General features: G+C 38.9%; 1 protein-coding gene across 10 annotated transcripts in view; it reads left to right on the top strand.

Annotated features, from left to right (window-relative positions):
* Window positions 1–15,632, top strand: part of LOC113026380 (pleckstrin homology domain-containing family A member 7-like) — a 155,818-nt gene that overhangs the window by 13,879 nt on the left and 126,307 nt on the right. Inside the window, exon 1 of one of the 10 annotated variants that reach the window (XM_026175110.1) lies at window positions 135–2,192. The exons of the other annotated variants lie outside the window; for them this stretch is intronic. Coding sequence (XP_026030895.1) covers window positions 2,041–2,192 — 152 coding nt within the window. The 5' untranslated portion in view covers window positions 135–2,040. Of the gene's footprint in view, window positions 1–134; window positions 2,193–15,632 lie in introns of those variants that run through there. 10 annotated transcript variants of the gene reach the window in all.

The raw sequence follows: 15,632 nt of genomic DNA, 5'->3' as shown, positions 1-15,632 counted from the left end.
ACCCTTAAACATACTATGCTTTGTCTAAATGAGACTGTAATTTATAGAATGAACAACAAGTTATGCTAAAGTCAGTATTTTAGCAGTCAGTATAAAACTATAAATTGAGGTCATATGCTAGTTTGTGTATTGATAATTTTCTATACACAATCTTTTTGCTGTTATACTTTGCAGACTCTAAGAAGAATGCAGCATCAGGGCATAATTTTTCATGTCTGGAGGCTACACCCATCTTCTATAAAAAGTATATGGTTTGCTTTGTATCAGGTTGCGTTATTTTAAAAAGCAACTTAAAAAGACAGGGTCTTTGATTTGGTTACTTTCCTTTGGCTGTGTAGTACATCAGCCTTGGCTTTTTCTGTTACAGAGCTGCTTTGCCAATAGTAGACTTCATGAAATAAATCCTTTGATTTTACACTACCTGAATTTTAAGATGTGCTAATTATTGTTTACATCAGTGAAGTGTTCTTGGGCCTGTGGCCTTGAATGATTGTTGGAACCTCTCCTAATCCCAGGATCTTCATAAATTGAAGTCACCTTGGCTTTGCGTAACATTGATTTTTCCCTTCTTTTCCCTTGTATTTTTTTCTGCATCCTTTGATTTTTTTTTTTACCCCCCCATTAAATTTTTCTGTTTTGCCTGCTCCTGAAAATAGCAGGTGTGGAACACTAGCAAGCCACACTATGACGAACGATAGATAACGCAGTCATGGCAGTGAACAACAAGTCAACATGATCTCTCTTAGGCAGGTGATTCTAGGTGAGGAAACCAAAAAGCAACAATAATTTTTATGTCTTGACTGTATTTGCTTCTCTTACACATGCGAGTAACTTCCCTTATTTACTCGCATGTGTATTGATTTGCACGGCAGTGATCCAAGTAAAAGGCATTGTTGCTGTATTTGATAGAAATATTTTATTTATTTTTTTGTCATAATTTAATAAACAATAATGTCCATTATCTTTGAGTAAATAAACCCAGTTAACTAGGAAAGGTATTTTTTGTTACAACACTAAAAAGGATGTTGTTGGGGTGTTTGTAGGAGGGAGGATGAGTTTGAAGGACAGACATGTATTTTAAGAAGTTGTGGAAGAGAGGGGAATTGACTGCACAAAGAGTATTTTGTGGTTGTTTAACAGCTGTTTGATGAATTGCTACAAATATGTAGCAATATATATAAATACATTGTGAGCTAAAATTTTGGCACTCAATGGCATAGCAAAGCAGATCTATTGTCCATAAAAAGAAACGGCAAAAGATCCTCAGCTTTTAGAGTCTGAAAGTGGCCAATAAAGGACAAGAAAGATGTGTTGTTGTTTTTAAAAAAAAGGCAGAATTCTAATACCTTGTACTCAACACAGACTAGAAAGAGTCTGTTTTTATTTTCTCTAAAGGTCTACAGAAGATTGTGCTATAATAAACTTCAGACATGGGAAAAAATGCATGAAATGTAGAGCCTACAAATGGAAACATGGAGCCAAATCTTATTGCAACTGTTGAATTTCTCCGCATGAGAAGCCCACACATCGCTGCAGCGTAGGACTGACTTGTCTCACTCTTTTCTACATGACTGTTGTCTATGAAGAAAAAGCAAAGCTCGGGACTGGAAAGTGTGGGGCGCCCATCTGTGTTCCTCACTGAGCAAACGAGGACAGACACAAAGGAGGGATTGAAGACCTCAGATGGAAACAGTGAGAGAGAGTAACAACAAGATGCTTGATACAATGTTGTGGCCCTTAAAGTCTGGCTAGCTGTGGGAGACAGTAACACTTCTGTCAGAATAAGGAGGAGGGCAAAGTTGCCTGGGGCAGGCCACCAAAACATTTGTAATGTAGCCTGGAGAGAGAAATCATCTGACGCGTACTAGGGTGGTCAGAAATGGGGAGTGGACAGAGAGAGGACTGGTGACACTGGACAGGACAATAGGAGTAAGATGCTTACAGCTGGCATGGTGGGAAGCAAATCAGGAACCCGTAGGAGATACCAGTAAGAGTTGAACCACCTAGTCATTAAACAAAGAAGTGTTTTGCTGTCGAAGGATGGGTGCCTGCTGCAGTCGTGACCCCACACGGGAGATCGGTCAAGAGCTGGTTCCTATCAAACGTCACGCCGTCTGGCCAAGGGCAGCCAAGGTAGTCACTAACCTCGATGACCATGAATTCTCCACGTGGGATCTCACGTGTCACACAAGGTAAGCCTTCGTACATTATTGTTTCTCAACACACCAGAGTGAGGCACTGACCTCTGCAGAGGTGCTGTTACTGTGGTCCCATATTAAAGTTCTTTCTTGTGCCAGTTTTTTTTTTTTTTTTTTTTTTGCTATTCCTCAGGAACATGAAGTGCATTATAGCTCATTAACGTCTTTGTTTCTGGAAAACAACAGTTCCCTTCGGTACAGTATATTGCCCTGCTGGCACATAATGAAACACGTTGAGTGTGGTGGTGGTTGTCAGTTTTATGGGATTGTAATGTTATACAAGAGGCATAAAAGAAGGCACAGACGCACTGAACAAGTTGTGGGTGTGTCTACTGGCAAGCTTTAATGTGGCTTCAAACTGACAAACAGCTGAAGATGCACACAATGCTGCATGAGTGTAGTCATAACGCAAAAGTTGTTGCTGTGTCTGGCGTGACAGTGTTTTACTGTATGCACACAAACAGACAGATCGTCAGCTGAATGTTAACATAAGACTAGAAAGCGAAAATTTCTGAAGAAATTTTAAGTGTGCCTATGCCGCCGCTAATCAGTATAGTTTGCCATTCAAACGGCTACAGAGAGCAAAACTCACCGGAGCAGCCATTCTCCACCATGAACTATGGTAAAACCAAACACCGCTCGCGCCTCACAGATGACAGCTTACAGTTTTGTGTAAAGATGAGGTGACTTCGTACAGCCCCAATTTGTAGACGCTGTGCGCAGAGGTTCATAAGCAGACCTGACAATGTTTGCATGAACACACTTTGAAGCATTACGTTATGGACCACTTTTCACACATAGTTGCTGTACCCACACAGCCGGCTGTAGCTTTTCATCTCATAGCCCGACACATACACAAAAAAAAAAAAAAAAAAAAAAAAAGCAGAGAGAGCACAGACTTTACACCTGAGAGGCGTGATTGCAGATGCCGCTGAGGTGGGTCCACCTCCCCTGCAGCGGCACTGCAGACCACGCCCTGCCACACACATCAAACACGTAAAATAAATATTTATGCACTTTTCATTCACTTTTTGTTTTTTGTTATTTTTACACAGTGTTCTGAATGATTAACAATGGTCTACAGCCAATCTTGTGTATTATTATACAAACTTTGGTTGTAAGATTCAGATAACTATTTAATAAAAGCTAAATATTTTATATGAGAGTAAGAAAGAAAAGTATATCTTTGTCTCATACTCTCATCAGACAATACATGAACCTCTCAATAAACAAAATATATGCTCGGCTTAAATGACAAACCGCTATTTTACACAGTGGAACACTTATTTTTAAACAAAACCAATGCAGTTCGCCACTGACAGTGCTTACCTTTGCACATCACAGTAAACACTGAACCAAGATGGCGCCCACGCGAACGAGAAATCTGAACTACGGTGTCCTGCAGAGGACAAATGGTCAAAATTGCTAAAATTTACAACATATATGCAGCTCAACAGCGACACCTTGTGACTTATTCCAGTCACTACCTTAAATATACATAACGTCTTACCTGACATTCAGTTCACCGGACACTCATACCGAATCACCAGCCCATATAAATGAAAAATAAGTCCAGCAGTCAACCAAGAGTCATCACGAAAGACTAGGGGTGACAGGAGAGCGTGAGCGGGCCTGGGTGTCAGCCAGCCCAGCCTGGGTGTCAGCCAGCCCGACCTGGGTGGCAGCCAAGCCGCGCTAGCCAGCTAGCTGCCATGCGGCGGTGAAACGAGAGCGTGAGCCGGCCTGGGTATCAGTCAGCCCGGCCTGGGTGTCAGCCAAGCCGCCCTAGCCAGCTAGCCGACTAGCTGCCATGCGGCGCTAGCAGTAACATCGTGAGAGATATGGGACTTCTTGATAAAATATGGGACTTCTTGATAAAACGAGCAGATATTTGAAGTTTACACCCCTACATTATCGCCTGAAAATAGGGGAGGCTGTCATAAAGTTCAACATCAGTAACTTAGTATACACAGCTGTATAGAAACTCCGGAAGAGACATATACCGGTGGCTAACGCGGAGCTAGCTAGCCACCGGTATATGAACAACTCAGTTATTTTTTCCACATCGACCAGCATCATCGGCCCATATAAACGAAAAATAAGTCCAGCTAATACAAAGACTGTTTGCGGAGCGATCGGGGGTGAAAGGAGTTAGAGACGCCTCACTGAAAGCCAAGCCTGGGTGCTTTTGAGCGAAGCGGCGCTAGCTAGCCGGCCGGCCGAACTAGCTAGCCGGCTAGCAGCAACATCGTGAGAAATCTGTTGCTAATATGGGATGTTTTGACAAAACGAGCAGATATTTGACGTTTACACACCTACATTCTCACCTGAAAACCGGTCGATCGGCGGCCGCCTCGCATGTTTCTTTCCCCACATATGAGGGGAAAGAGACACATACCGGTGGCTAGCTAGCTCCGCGTTAGCCACCACCAAACAACTCAGTTAGTTTTTCCTCATCGACCAGCATCATCGGCCCATATAAACGAAAAATAAGTCCAGCTAAGACAAAGACTGTTTGCGGAGCTATCGGGGATGAAAGGAGTTAGAGACGCCTCACTGAAAGCCAAGCCTGGGTGCTTTTGAGTGAAGCGGCGCAACATCGTGAAAAATCTGTTGCCAATATGGGATGTTTTGACAAAACGAGCAGATATTTGACGTTTACACACCCCCATTCTCACCTGAAAATATCTTAAAAGTTTACTTTGTGACCTAGAAACACAAATAAGAGGAATATATTAAACCAAGTGGCAGCCGCCATTGTTTGACTGGTAGAGGCGTGCTTTGAATTGTGGGATATGCAGTTTTCCACCAAGCATACACCCTTGCCGTTACCGTAACTATTCAATGCTTCGTGCAACCTTAAGAATTCCAATGGTTCCTGAAAGCACCGACGCTGTGCGCGCCGTTGATATTGTCGTCATTATGGTAATTCAAATACGGGGACATACCACTAGAGTGAGCCAACACACCACAAATTAAGTGAGTGAGCAAACACACCACAAAGTAAGTTAAGTTTCACTTTCGTTCGTTCCCATTCATTCCAATGGGCAAAAACTTGCATTAAAATATTCATATTTAAAAAACTATAGAAGTAATAAACACCAAAAGGCATAGCAACTCATTCCTGATCCAGCCGCACAAAATGATATAACATATATGAAGCTTGTCTCAAAACTGTGGGGCGAGTTACGGTCCAAAATTTCAGGCGGAAGAAGGAAAATAATAATAACTAGAAAAATTTGCATTTCCTGCGAAAATGCAGTGTGGATGCTTAAAGCTGAAGCTGTATGCAAAAAGTAGCTGAAAAAGCTGAAAAGTTGCAGAAATTGTAAAAACTTTGCAGAAGCAAAAGAAGTTTGCTAAAATGGAATAACTTAGCAGAACTGCAATATCTCAGAGGAAACATAATACTTGGCAGAAATACAATAGCATAGCAGAATTTAGCAGAAATATTGTAACTTACCAGAAACATGATAACTTCTCAAAAATACAAGAATTTAGGAGAAATAGTATAAGATAAGAATATATTTAGCCAAAAATACTTAAACATTACAGAAACACTATGATTTAGAAAATAGTACAACAGAGCAGAAATATTGTGATTTACCAGAGACACTGTGATGAACTATGAATATTGTAATTTTAAATTAAGACTGTTTTAGCACAAATATTATAATTTGGCAGAAATACTATAATTTAGCAGAAATACTATATTAAGCACAAATCCTATTAAAAGCAGAAATAGTATGATTTAGCACAATAGTAATACGTTAAACAGAAAAATCGGAAAAGCAAAATGGACAGCTGAAAAAATGCTGAACATGCTGAGGGTCCCTCAAATATACTTGTTAAATGAAAAAATCAGCAAAAAAATATATATAACAGCCACACAATCAGAAATATATACACATGAGGAAACACACATGCACAGAGAGACACACACACAAGATCCAATTCAGTCAACCAGTCTAAATATATTGAATTTGAATCTTACAATGAGATCATCCCATTAAAAGGCTCTCTCTCTCTCTCTCTCTCTCTCTCTCTCTCACACACACACACACACACACACACACACACACACACACACACACACACACACACACACACACACACACACAGGGAGAGAGAAGTAAGTTTCTAGGTCAGCCTGGGAGCTGCTGAATTTGAATCCACCAATCAGAGTGGCTGTGCACTTTTCCCCACCAAAACACGTGCTTCTGTTTACACACGCAGCAGCACAGAGAGGCACAGAATTATTGCAGTCTATTTCTCATAGTGAGGACTCCCCTCAAACAAATGACCAAAATTTCCTAACTGTAGGGGCTAGAAGGGTCATTCTTACACCGTTTTGTTCAGAAGAGATGGGGGAATCTTCCAGTGTTGACAATTTATCATTAAAATATGAATTTTTAGAGATATATGACGTGGATGACTTGTTGACTTAGAAGCCACGAATTCCCCAATATGCAAATTTGAAAGCCTGAGACCACATATATGATTGGCTGGCTGGGAAGCCATGCAGGCCCTGATTTGTGGATTTGAATTCCTCAGCCCTCAGATATGATTGGCTGGCTTAGAAGCCACGAAGGCCCCAATATGCAAATTTGAATGCCTCAGGACACATATATGATTGGCTGGGAAGCCGTGCAGGCCCTGATTTGAAAATTTGAATTTCTCAGTCCTCACAGAGGATTGGCTGCCTGGGGACCTGGCAGAAATCTATAGAAATACTATGATTAAGCATAAATACTACATTTAGTAGAAATACTATGTTTTAGCACAAATACTATAAAAAGCAGAAATACTATAATTTAGCAGAAATACTATATTAAGCACAAATCCTATAAGAAGCAGAAATACTATATTAGGCATAAATCTTGTAAAAAGCAGAAATACTATATTAGGCACAAATAGTATAAAAAGCAGAAATACTATATTAAGCACAAATCCTATAAGAAGCAGAAATACTATGATTAAGCATAAATACTACATTTAGTAGAAATACTATGTTTTAGCACAAATACTATAAAAAGCAGAAATACTATAATTTAGCAGAAATACTATATTAAGCACAAATCCTATAAAAAGCAGAAATACTATATTAGGCACAAATCCTATAAAAAGCAGAAATACTATATTAGGCACAAATCCTATAAAAAGCAGAAATACTATATCAGGCACAAATCCTATAAAAAGCAGAAATACTATATTAAGCACAAATCCTATTAAAAGCAGAAATAGTATGATTTAGCACAATAGTAATAAGTTAAACAGAAAAATCGGAAAAGCAAAATGGACAGCTGAAAAAATGCTGAACATGCTGAGGGTCCCTAAAATATACTTGTTAAATGAAAAAAATCAGCAAAAAAAATATATAACAGCCACACAATCAGAAATATGTACACATAAGGAAACACACATGCACAGAGGGACACACAAACACAGGCTCTAATCCAGTCAACCAGTCTAACTATATTCAATTTAAATCCTACAATGACATGCTGCCAAATACGGGTAGGGTTCTCTTTCTCCCACTAAACAAACACACACACACACACACACACACACACACACACACACACACACACACACACACACACACACACACACACAATGGGATCATCCCATAAAGAGGCTCTCTCTCTCTCTCTCTCTCTCTCTCTCTCTCTCTGTCTCACACACACACACACACACAAGATCCAATTCAGTCAACCAGTCTAAATATATAAAATTTAAATCTTTCAATGGGATCATCCCATTAAAAGGCATTCTCTCTCTCTCTCTCTCTCTCTCTCTCTCTCTCTCACACACACACACACACACACACAAACACACAGAGGGAGAGAGCTGCTGAATTTGAATCCACCAATCAGAGTGGCTGTGTACTTTTTCCCGCCAAAACAGGTGCTTCTGTTTACACACGCAGCAGCACAGAGAGGCACAGGATTTTTGCAGTCTATTTCTCATAGTGACGACTCCCCTCAAACAAATGACCATAATTTCCTAACTGTAGGGGCTAGAAGGGTCATTCTTACACCGTTTTGTTCAGAAGAGATGGGGGAATCTTCAAGTGTTGACAATTTATCATTAAATTATGAATTTTTAGAGATATATGACGTGGATGACTTAGAAGCCACGAATTCCCCAATATGCAAATTTGAATACCTGGAGCCCACATACATGATTGGCTGGCTGGGAAGCCGTGCAGGCCCTGATTTGTGGATTTGAATTCCTCAGCCCTCAGATATGATTGGCTGGCTTCGAAGCCATGAAGGCCCCAATATGCAAATTTGAATGCCTCAGGACACTTATATGATTGGCTGGGAAACCGTGCAGGCCCTGATTTGAAAATTTGAATGTCTAAGTCCTCACAGAGGATTGGCTGCCTGGGGACCTGGCAGAAATATATAGAAATACTATGATTAAGCATAAATACTACATTTAGTAGGAATACTATGTTTTAGCACAAATACTATAAAAAGCAGAAATACTATATTAGGTACAAATCCTATAAAAAGCAGAAATACTATATTAGGCACAAATCCTATAAAAAGCAGAAATACTATATTAGGCACAAATCCTATAAAAAGAATAAATACTATAATTTAGCAGAAATACTATGTTAGGCACAAATCCTATAAAAAGAATAAATACTATAATTTAGCAGAAATACTATGTTAGGCACAAATCTTATGAAAAGTAGAAATAGTATGATTTAGCAGAAATACTGTATTTAGCACAAGTACCGAAAAGTACCAGAAATACTATGATTTAGCAGAATAGTAATAACTTACAAAATTACAAATATGGAGGCATATTGAAACACAAATGCACAGAGGGACACACAAACACAGGCTCTAATCCAGTCAACCAGTCTAACTATATTCAATTTAAATCCTACAATGACATGCTGCCAAATAAGGGCAGGGTCCTCTCTCTCCCACTAAACACACACACACACACACACACACACACGCACACACACACACACAGAGGGAGAGAGCTGCCGAATTTAAATCCACCAATCAGAGAGGCTGTTTACGTTTTCCCGCCAAAACAGGTGCATCTTTTTACACACGCAGCAGCACAGAGAGGCACAGGATTATTGCAGCCTATTTCTCATAGTGACGACTCCCCTCAAACAAATGACCATAATTTCCTAACCATAGGGGCTAGAGCGGTCATTCTTACACCGTTTTGTTCAGAAGAGATGGGGGAATCTTCCAGTGTTAACAATTTATCATTAAAATATGAATTATTAAAGATATTTGACTTGTAATGCACCATAACTGAGTAGAGCGAAGCAAAAACTGCCTTGACTTGCCCTCAAACAACGCTTTCTAACTCTAAATCTATTTGGAGTATCGATATCATTCTTTCACCGTAAGAGACAGCAGGCTTTGGTGAACAATCATGGAAATTTTCAGGTCTCTGTGGAAATCCAACAAAAAGTTATGACGAGAGAAAAAAGTGGTTCATTTCCACAGTTTGAAATCTGAAGAAATCTGAGCGAGGGACAAATTTCCTACCCTCAAACAAGTCCAATTCATTTCAGAACGGTAATAGGTGAGAAAGAAATTCTTGAATTGTGAGCGTCAGGAGTGTCTGAAGATATACCGGGACAAGCCTCATGTCTTAAAGTCGCTTCGTTAAGGAGATATGACGATTCGAATATGCCTCTCATTACAGAAATCCAGCGATGATTTTGAACAAGCTCTCCATTCACTTTATATGGAGAGTTTTCCGACATTGTGTCGGTCTGGGGAGATTTGCAAAAATTCTATAAATCCCACAACAATGATAGTGACATTTTCTGAAAGCCAGCAAAAATACCTACGTTTTGATGTATAATTTGTGGAAGTTGAGTGAAAATTGAGCAAGTAGCAAGAAGTTGTTCGGACATGAAGTGAAAATTGCAAAACCTTCAGTGACACACTGGAAGCCAAGAGCATAGCAACCATAACAACGCATGTATTTTGTGAAAAATCACAATTTTGCAACTCAAAACTTTAAGAGGCATAAAAGTAAAACGGTAAAAGATTTGAAAAACCTGAATCATACCTAAATAGCCCAATAATTTGTGAACATTTTAAAGTTTGAATGGTTGTTCTAGGCGAAAGTATGAGGAAGTAGTTAAGTTTCAAAAACAAGCAAAATTTAGCAGAATTTTGGAAGTTTTCCATTCATTTCAATGGGACAAATTAAAGGAAAAAAGTGGAATATTTTAAAAAGTATAATAGCAAAAAATAGCAAAAATCATAGCGATGTTTAGCAGAAATAGCAGAATAGTTTAAAATTTGAACGGTGAAAATCGGCTGAAAATTGTGGAAGTAGTTAAGTGCCAAAAAAAGCACAAAAAGTGGCAACTAGAATAAAGTAGAATAAAGAATAAAGAGAAACAGGAACTCAATAGTGTGGATGCTTAAAGCATCCACACAATAATAATAAATCCGAGCAATAGTAATAAGTGTGCCTTCGCATAGGCACACTTAATTAATTCAGCTTAAGGTGTGTGAGAGCTTTAGTGGGATACTCAGCACTTTCCTTACTCTCAGTCAGCTGGTAGATCATAAAGAGGCCTTGGCACAAGGACAAGGCTGAGGAAACAAGGATGACATGGGAGGGTGATTTGTCCTAGAGATCATTGACTGTATCTTTATTAATCTCCCATTGTCTTTCACATACCTAAATCAAGACAGAACCTGTCACCAGTTTGGCAAAAAACCAAGGAGGGTGTTGGCTAAATCTGCTTTTCAATGGGAAAGAAATGCCTTCAGTTAAAAATGGAGTTGTGCTTTACAGCGTAGCAGCTAGAAAAGAAGATATGAAAAGTAGAATTTAAACATGCTACGATGTATTCACTAGTCAAAATACAGATTTCTGGATTCAAGTCAAGTCAGCAGTAAATTGAGTAAATAATGTCCAGTGTAAACACTGGAGTGCCTATAGACACGCAAAAGAAAAATGAATGAATAAAATGCAACTGGGGTTTTAATTTAAAACTTTGAGGTTAGTGGAGAAGACATCACCCTATCTTTAAAGCTGGAATAAAATTCAACATTATAAGGTTCATCAAGTTATAGTTTAAGCCATCTGTGAAGTTTTCAAGCTGTTTTTTACATTTTAAATCCAGCTTGCAATACCATGAAACACAGAAACAAACATCTTGTGTAGAAGAGGGAGAAAGTTGCCTCATTTTATCCTGGAGGCATTCAGAAGATGAACCTACCCACAGAAACCCAGAGCATAACCAACAAGAAGTGCACAAGACCAAATACTTGTATATGAAGGATTCATATAAGCTCTAGAAATGCTGTAAACCTTCCACCCTAACCATATGGTAATGGGGGCAACTCTTAAAATTGCCAAAAACAGATACATAAATACACGTGTAGACATTTGAGAAAGTGGCCATAGTGATCACTTGATTTATGTTTGTTGTCTTAGTTGCTAGATTCAGGTCCTAATCAGTATAGCATGATGATAATTTATGGTCCAGTTTCAAGTAAACAGACAAAGCAGTGTATGGTTTAGAGGGTTATTACACTGCGACTGACAAATGTCCACAATGGAACCAGTGTATGACATTGTCCATATTTTATAGAAAAAATATAGAAATATTTAGGGAAAACTCTTTATAGAACTACAAAAGTGCTTTACATCAGCTATCTGCCAGGCGCTGTTCTTTAATTCTCTGATTTCGTAGTTAAAATGTACAAATATGAAATATCCGTGCATATATGGAAATCAGCAGCACTCAGTGTATTATCAGTCAGCCACAGCTGACAGCACAGAACATGAGTGTTTCGTGTTTGACATTGGAAACACTTTGTTCTCTGTGTGTTTCTCCCTGCACTGGTAGTGGGAGTAGCTCTCTGGAGGCATCTAATGCTTTTAGCTTTAATGTCTGTTATGGGTGGAGAGCTGTTGCTTTTGTATCTGGAGATGTAGTCAATTATTCAGGAGGAGGATTTAGTTACTAAATGCTCTCTTAAGGTGACACATTTAATTATCACTAAAAACAACTAATAATGGGAAGGACTTGCTTTACTATTTCTCCCATTCTCCACACCTTTAAAAAAGGTCTCTGACTCACTCGCTGTATTAATATTGATCCAATCATGAGAGTAATGGCAAGCGGCTGCCACCAAGTTTCCCTGAAGAGTTTAGCCTGGTTAGATGTCAGATTTGTTTGTGTACCCACTCCAAGGACTGAACAAAGTCCCTTCTGTAGTTTGTTTCAAGGATGGTGGTGGTGAGATCCTTTGGTAGATAAAGACTGAAGAGATTAAAGAGTAATAAAAAGATGACTCAACAGTTTAAAAAAAAGAAAAGAAAAGACGGTTCAGAGTTTGTGGAATAATGGATGTGTTTCAGACTTACTTAAAAATTAGTAGAGTACATATATATTTGTATCCCGCTTTAAAAGGTTATCAATTTATCTTTTAGATATTTGTACCAGCTCTGTCTCGCTGTGGCTTTTTCAGTTATGATAGAAAGAAAAGTGCTGATGGTTTTGTTATTGCTAATGCTTGATGCTGAAATATCTTAACAGCTGTCAGATGAATTGCCTTGAAATTTTATACAGGCATCAGATGTCTGAATGACATTCCCATTAGCCCCAATGTTTTCTTTTTTCTGCTTTTTTCTACAAATGCTAGCAAGCTAAAATACATCAATATGAAACCATTTTATATCTATATTTTTATGCCTCTGAGCCAGCAACAGCTGTATATAGAGGAAATATATTAGGTTGTCCTTCCATTTCTCATTAACATGATATCCAGGTTGCACACTGTAAATTTTATTTTTGAGTGTATATACACATTTAACTTTCAACATTTTAATAGTAATCAGTAATAAATGCATAGGAAATATCAGAAAACTTTACATTAGCTGACTCGCAATCAACCATATAAGCCCGATAACTCTAGAACTGTATACCTCTTCTTTGTTAACTCTCCACGAAATCCAGTTCCCAAAGGCACCCCTGAAAATGTATTGAATTTATTCCTCCTATGTCAAAAAAATCTAAGTTCCTGTTTAGTAGTCACTCATCATTAATAACTTGAGTTAGAGTAAACGTTATGATGTAACAAACTATGACAATTGGAAACCAACTTAATTAATATTAAAACAAGTTTCAAGACACAGTCTTCAGATCCCCGTATTCATCCATTATTAGCTTCCTTGTGAAAGGGTAGCAGTCTCATGAATGCAGGCTTTTGCTTCTTTTGGTATACCAAAAATCTGTGCTCTGTCTTTGTGGGTCTTTAGTAGTGTAGTAGGGATGAGAATGCTGCATGACATTGAGCTTCCATCTGAGATTTGTGCTTTTTGTGCACTCCTGCCACCATGATGAGGTAGAAATATGCTGGTTGACCCCTGCAGAGAATTTGTTTTTCCAGCTCTGGCTGCTCTTAACACAGCCACATTGTCTTTGTTTTTCAAAATCTCAATCCTTGTCCATGGGGCTGCATTGGGCTCTTGTTTCTGTCCAAACAACTGGCTATTCATATTATAAAGTTATATTTTGTAAGACTCAGCAACTTCGAAGTCCTTTTTTTAAAGAAGCTGAAATCTCAATTTTCTTACTCTGGTATGTTAACCAGCCTCTAGCACTTAGTTCTAATATTTCTATATATATATTTATATTTCTATATATATATGATTGCTTTTGATTGCAGACTCTTTATGCAAACTTTTGGACAATAAAAAGTCCTCATGGCTTGTGTGTCACAATCAGTAGAGGTGCTCTTACTATGGGCCACTTTATTCTCAGGCAGTATTTCTGCTCTGCATCTACTTTGACACTGTACCTGAAAATATTTTGCAACTTTATAGATGAACTTTATGGTTTGAAAACCTCTATAATTAGCAACATTGAAGTATCTGTCTGCTTCTCTATGCTCTAAACTATTGACCTTCACAGTATGACTCTGTGACATTTCCAAACAATGGGAAGGCAATGGCAGAAAGTTTAGCAAGTTGACAATTTACCCATTTCTTTTCTTTTTCTTTTTTAAGGCTTAGTTTAGCCTTTGTTCATGCATAACTTTCCACACTCTGTCTTACAAAATTGCATTTTGAATGCCTCATTTAAACCACCACCATATATTACACAGGTTCATTATAGCGAACACTGAGTGGTGGTTAAAAGAGAACACCTTATGCTAGCTGTATTTTAATGAACAGAGAATAAAACAATTGTTTTAGATACCTTTGATTTGCCAACATATGGTTATACATTTTTTTATATAATATATAAAAAGTCCCCATCTAACCCCTGTGGGTGGTCTTTATCCTTCAAGCTTGGGTAGTCTACCAGAGGCCTGGGAGCTTGAGGGTTCTGTGCAGAACGACTGCGCTCATTTGGACAAAGATCTTGGATGTTGATCCTGTGATCTACTGGAACCACTGTTCTAGCTTGGGGGTCACTGAGTGCTCCGAACACCACTGGGACAACTGTTGCCTTCATCCTCCACATCTTCTCCTCTCTCAGGCTTTGGTACTTCTCTTGCTTCCTGATGTTGATATCACTCGGTGTAGCTACATCTATCACTGCGCTGTCTTCCTCTGCTTGTCCATCACTACTATCTCCAGTTTTTCTTTATCTGAAAGTCGCACAGGATCTTAGCTCAACCACCCACCCATTTTGACCTCGGGACTTCTAGGGCATACTCGGCACACATGTTCCTGTATATTATGCCGGCCACTTGGTTATGGCGTTTTTGCACCTGGCTGTCATGTGCTGAATTGTCTCAGGAGCATCTTTCTGCAGCCTGCACCTGGGGTCTTGCCTCGAGTGTAGACTCCTGCCTCTATGAATCTTGTACTTACGGCTTGTTCCTGCCATGATTAGTGCTGACTTTCAGTCCAGCTTTGTCTGGTCAGTGGTAGGATTTCTGGATGTCAGTCACTTCTTCTGTCTGCTGGTGGTACATACCACACATGGGCCTGGGTCCATGATGGTTCCTTCTTAATTCAGGTGATGTCCAAGCCAGTATGGCTTAAGCTATCTCTCTCTTGCTCATATCTAAGGTAGGCTTGGTTAACATGGGGAGGTCTATCTTAGAGACTCTTACTAGATACAGATACAGACAAGTTTAGAAGTTCCAAAGTTGTGTAGTAAACTGAACTTCAAGGGATGACCTTGAATATCCCTTTGTGTCACCATTGTTAGTAATTTTTAAAAACATTTTTTTTTTATAATTATTAGTCCTTTATTTCTCCGGGTTTAAAAAAAAAAAAAAATCATTGAGATTAAAAATCTCATTTCCAAGAGAGACCTGGCATCATGGCAGCAAAAGTCATGCCAGGTCTCTGTGATTGTCAGACAGTGAGCTTTTCCTCTACTCTTGGCACTAACTGGCTTTTACTTACAAGACTCTTTGAAGGCTAACTGAACTGAGTCATGTTTGGGTGAGGAGA

This window comes from Astatotilapia calliptera, chromosome 7 (genome assembly GCF_900246225.1).
Source record: "Astatotilapia calliptera chromosome 7, fAstCal1.2, whole genome shotgun sequence".
NCBI lineage: Eukaryota > Metazoa > Chordata > Actinopteri > Cichliformes > Cichlidae > Astatotilapia > Astatotilapia calliptera.
Note: the sequence above shows the minus strand (reverse complement) of the source record. Positions and strands in the feature narration are given on the sequence as shown.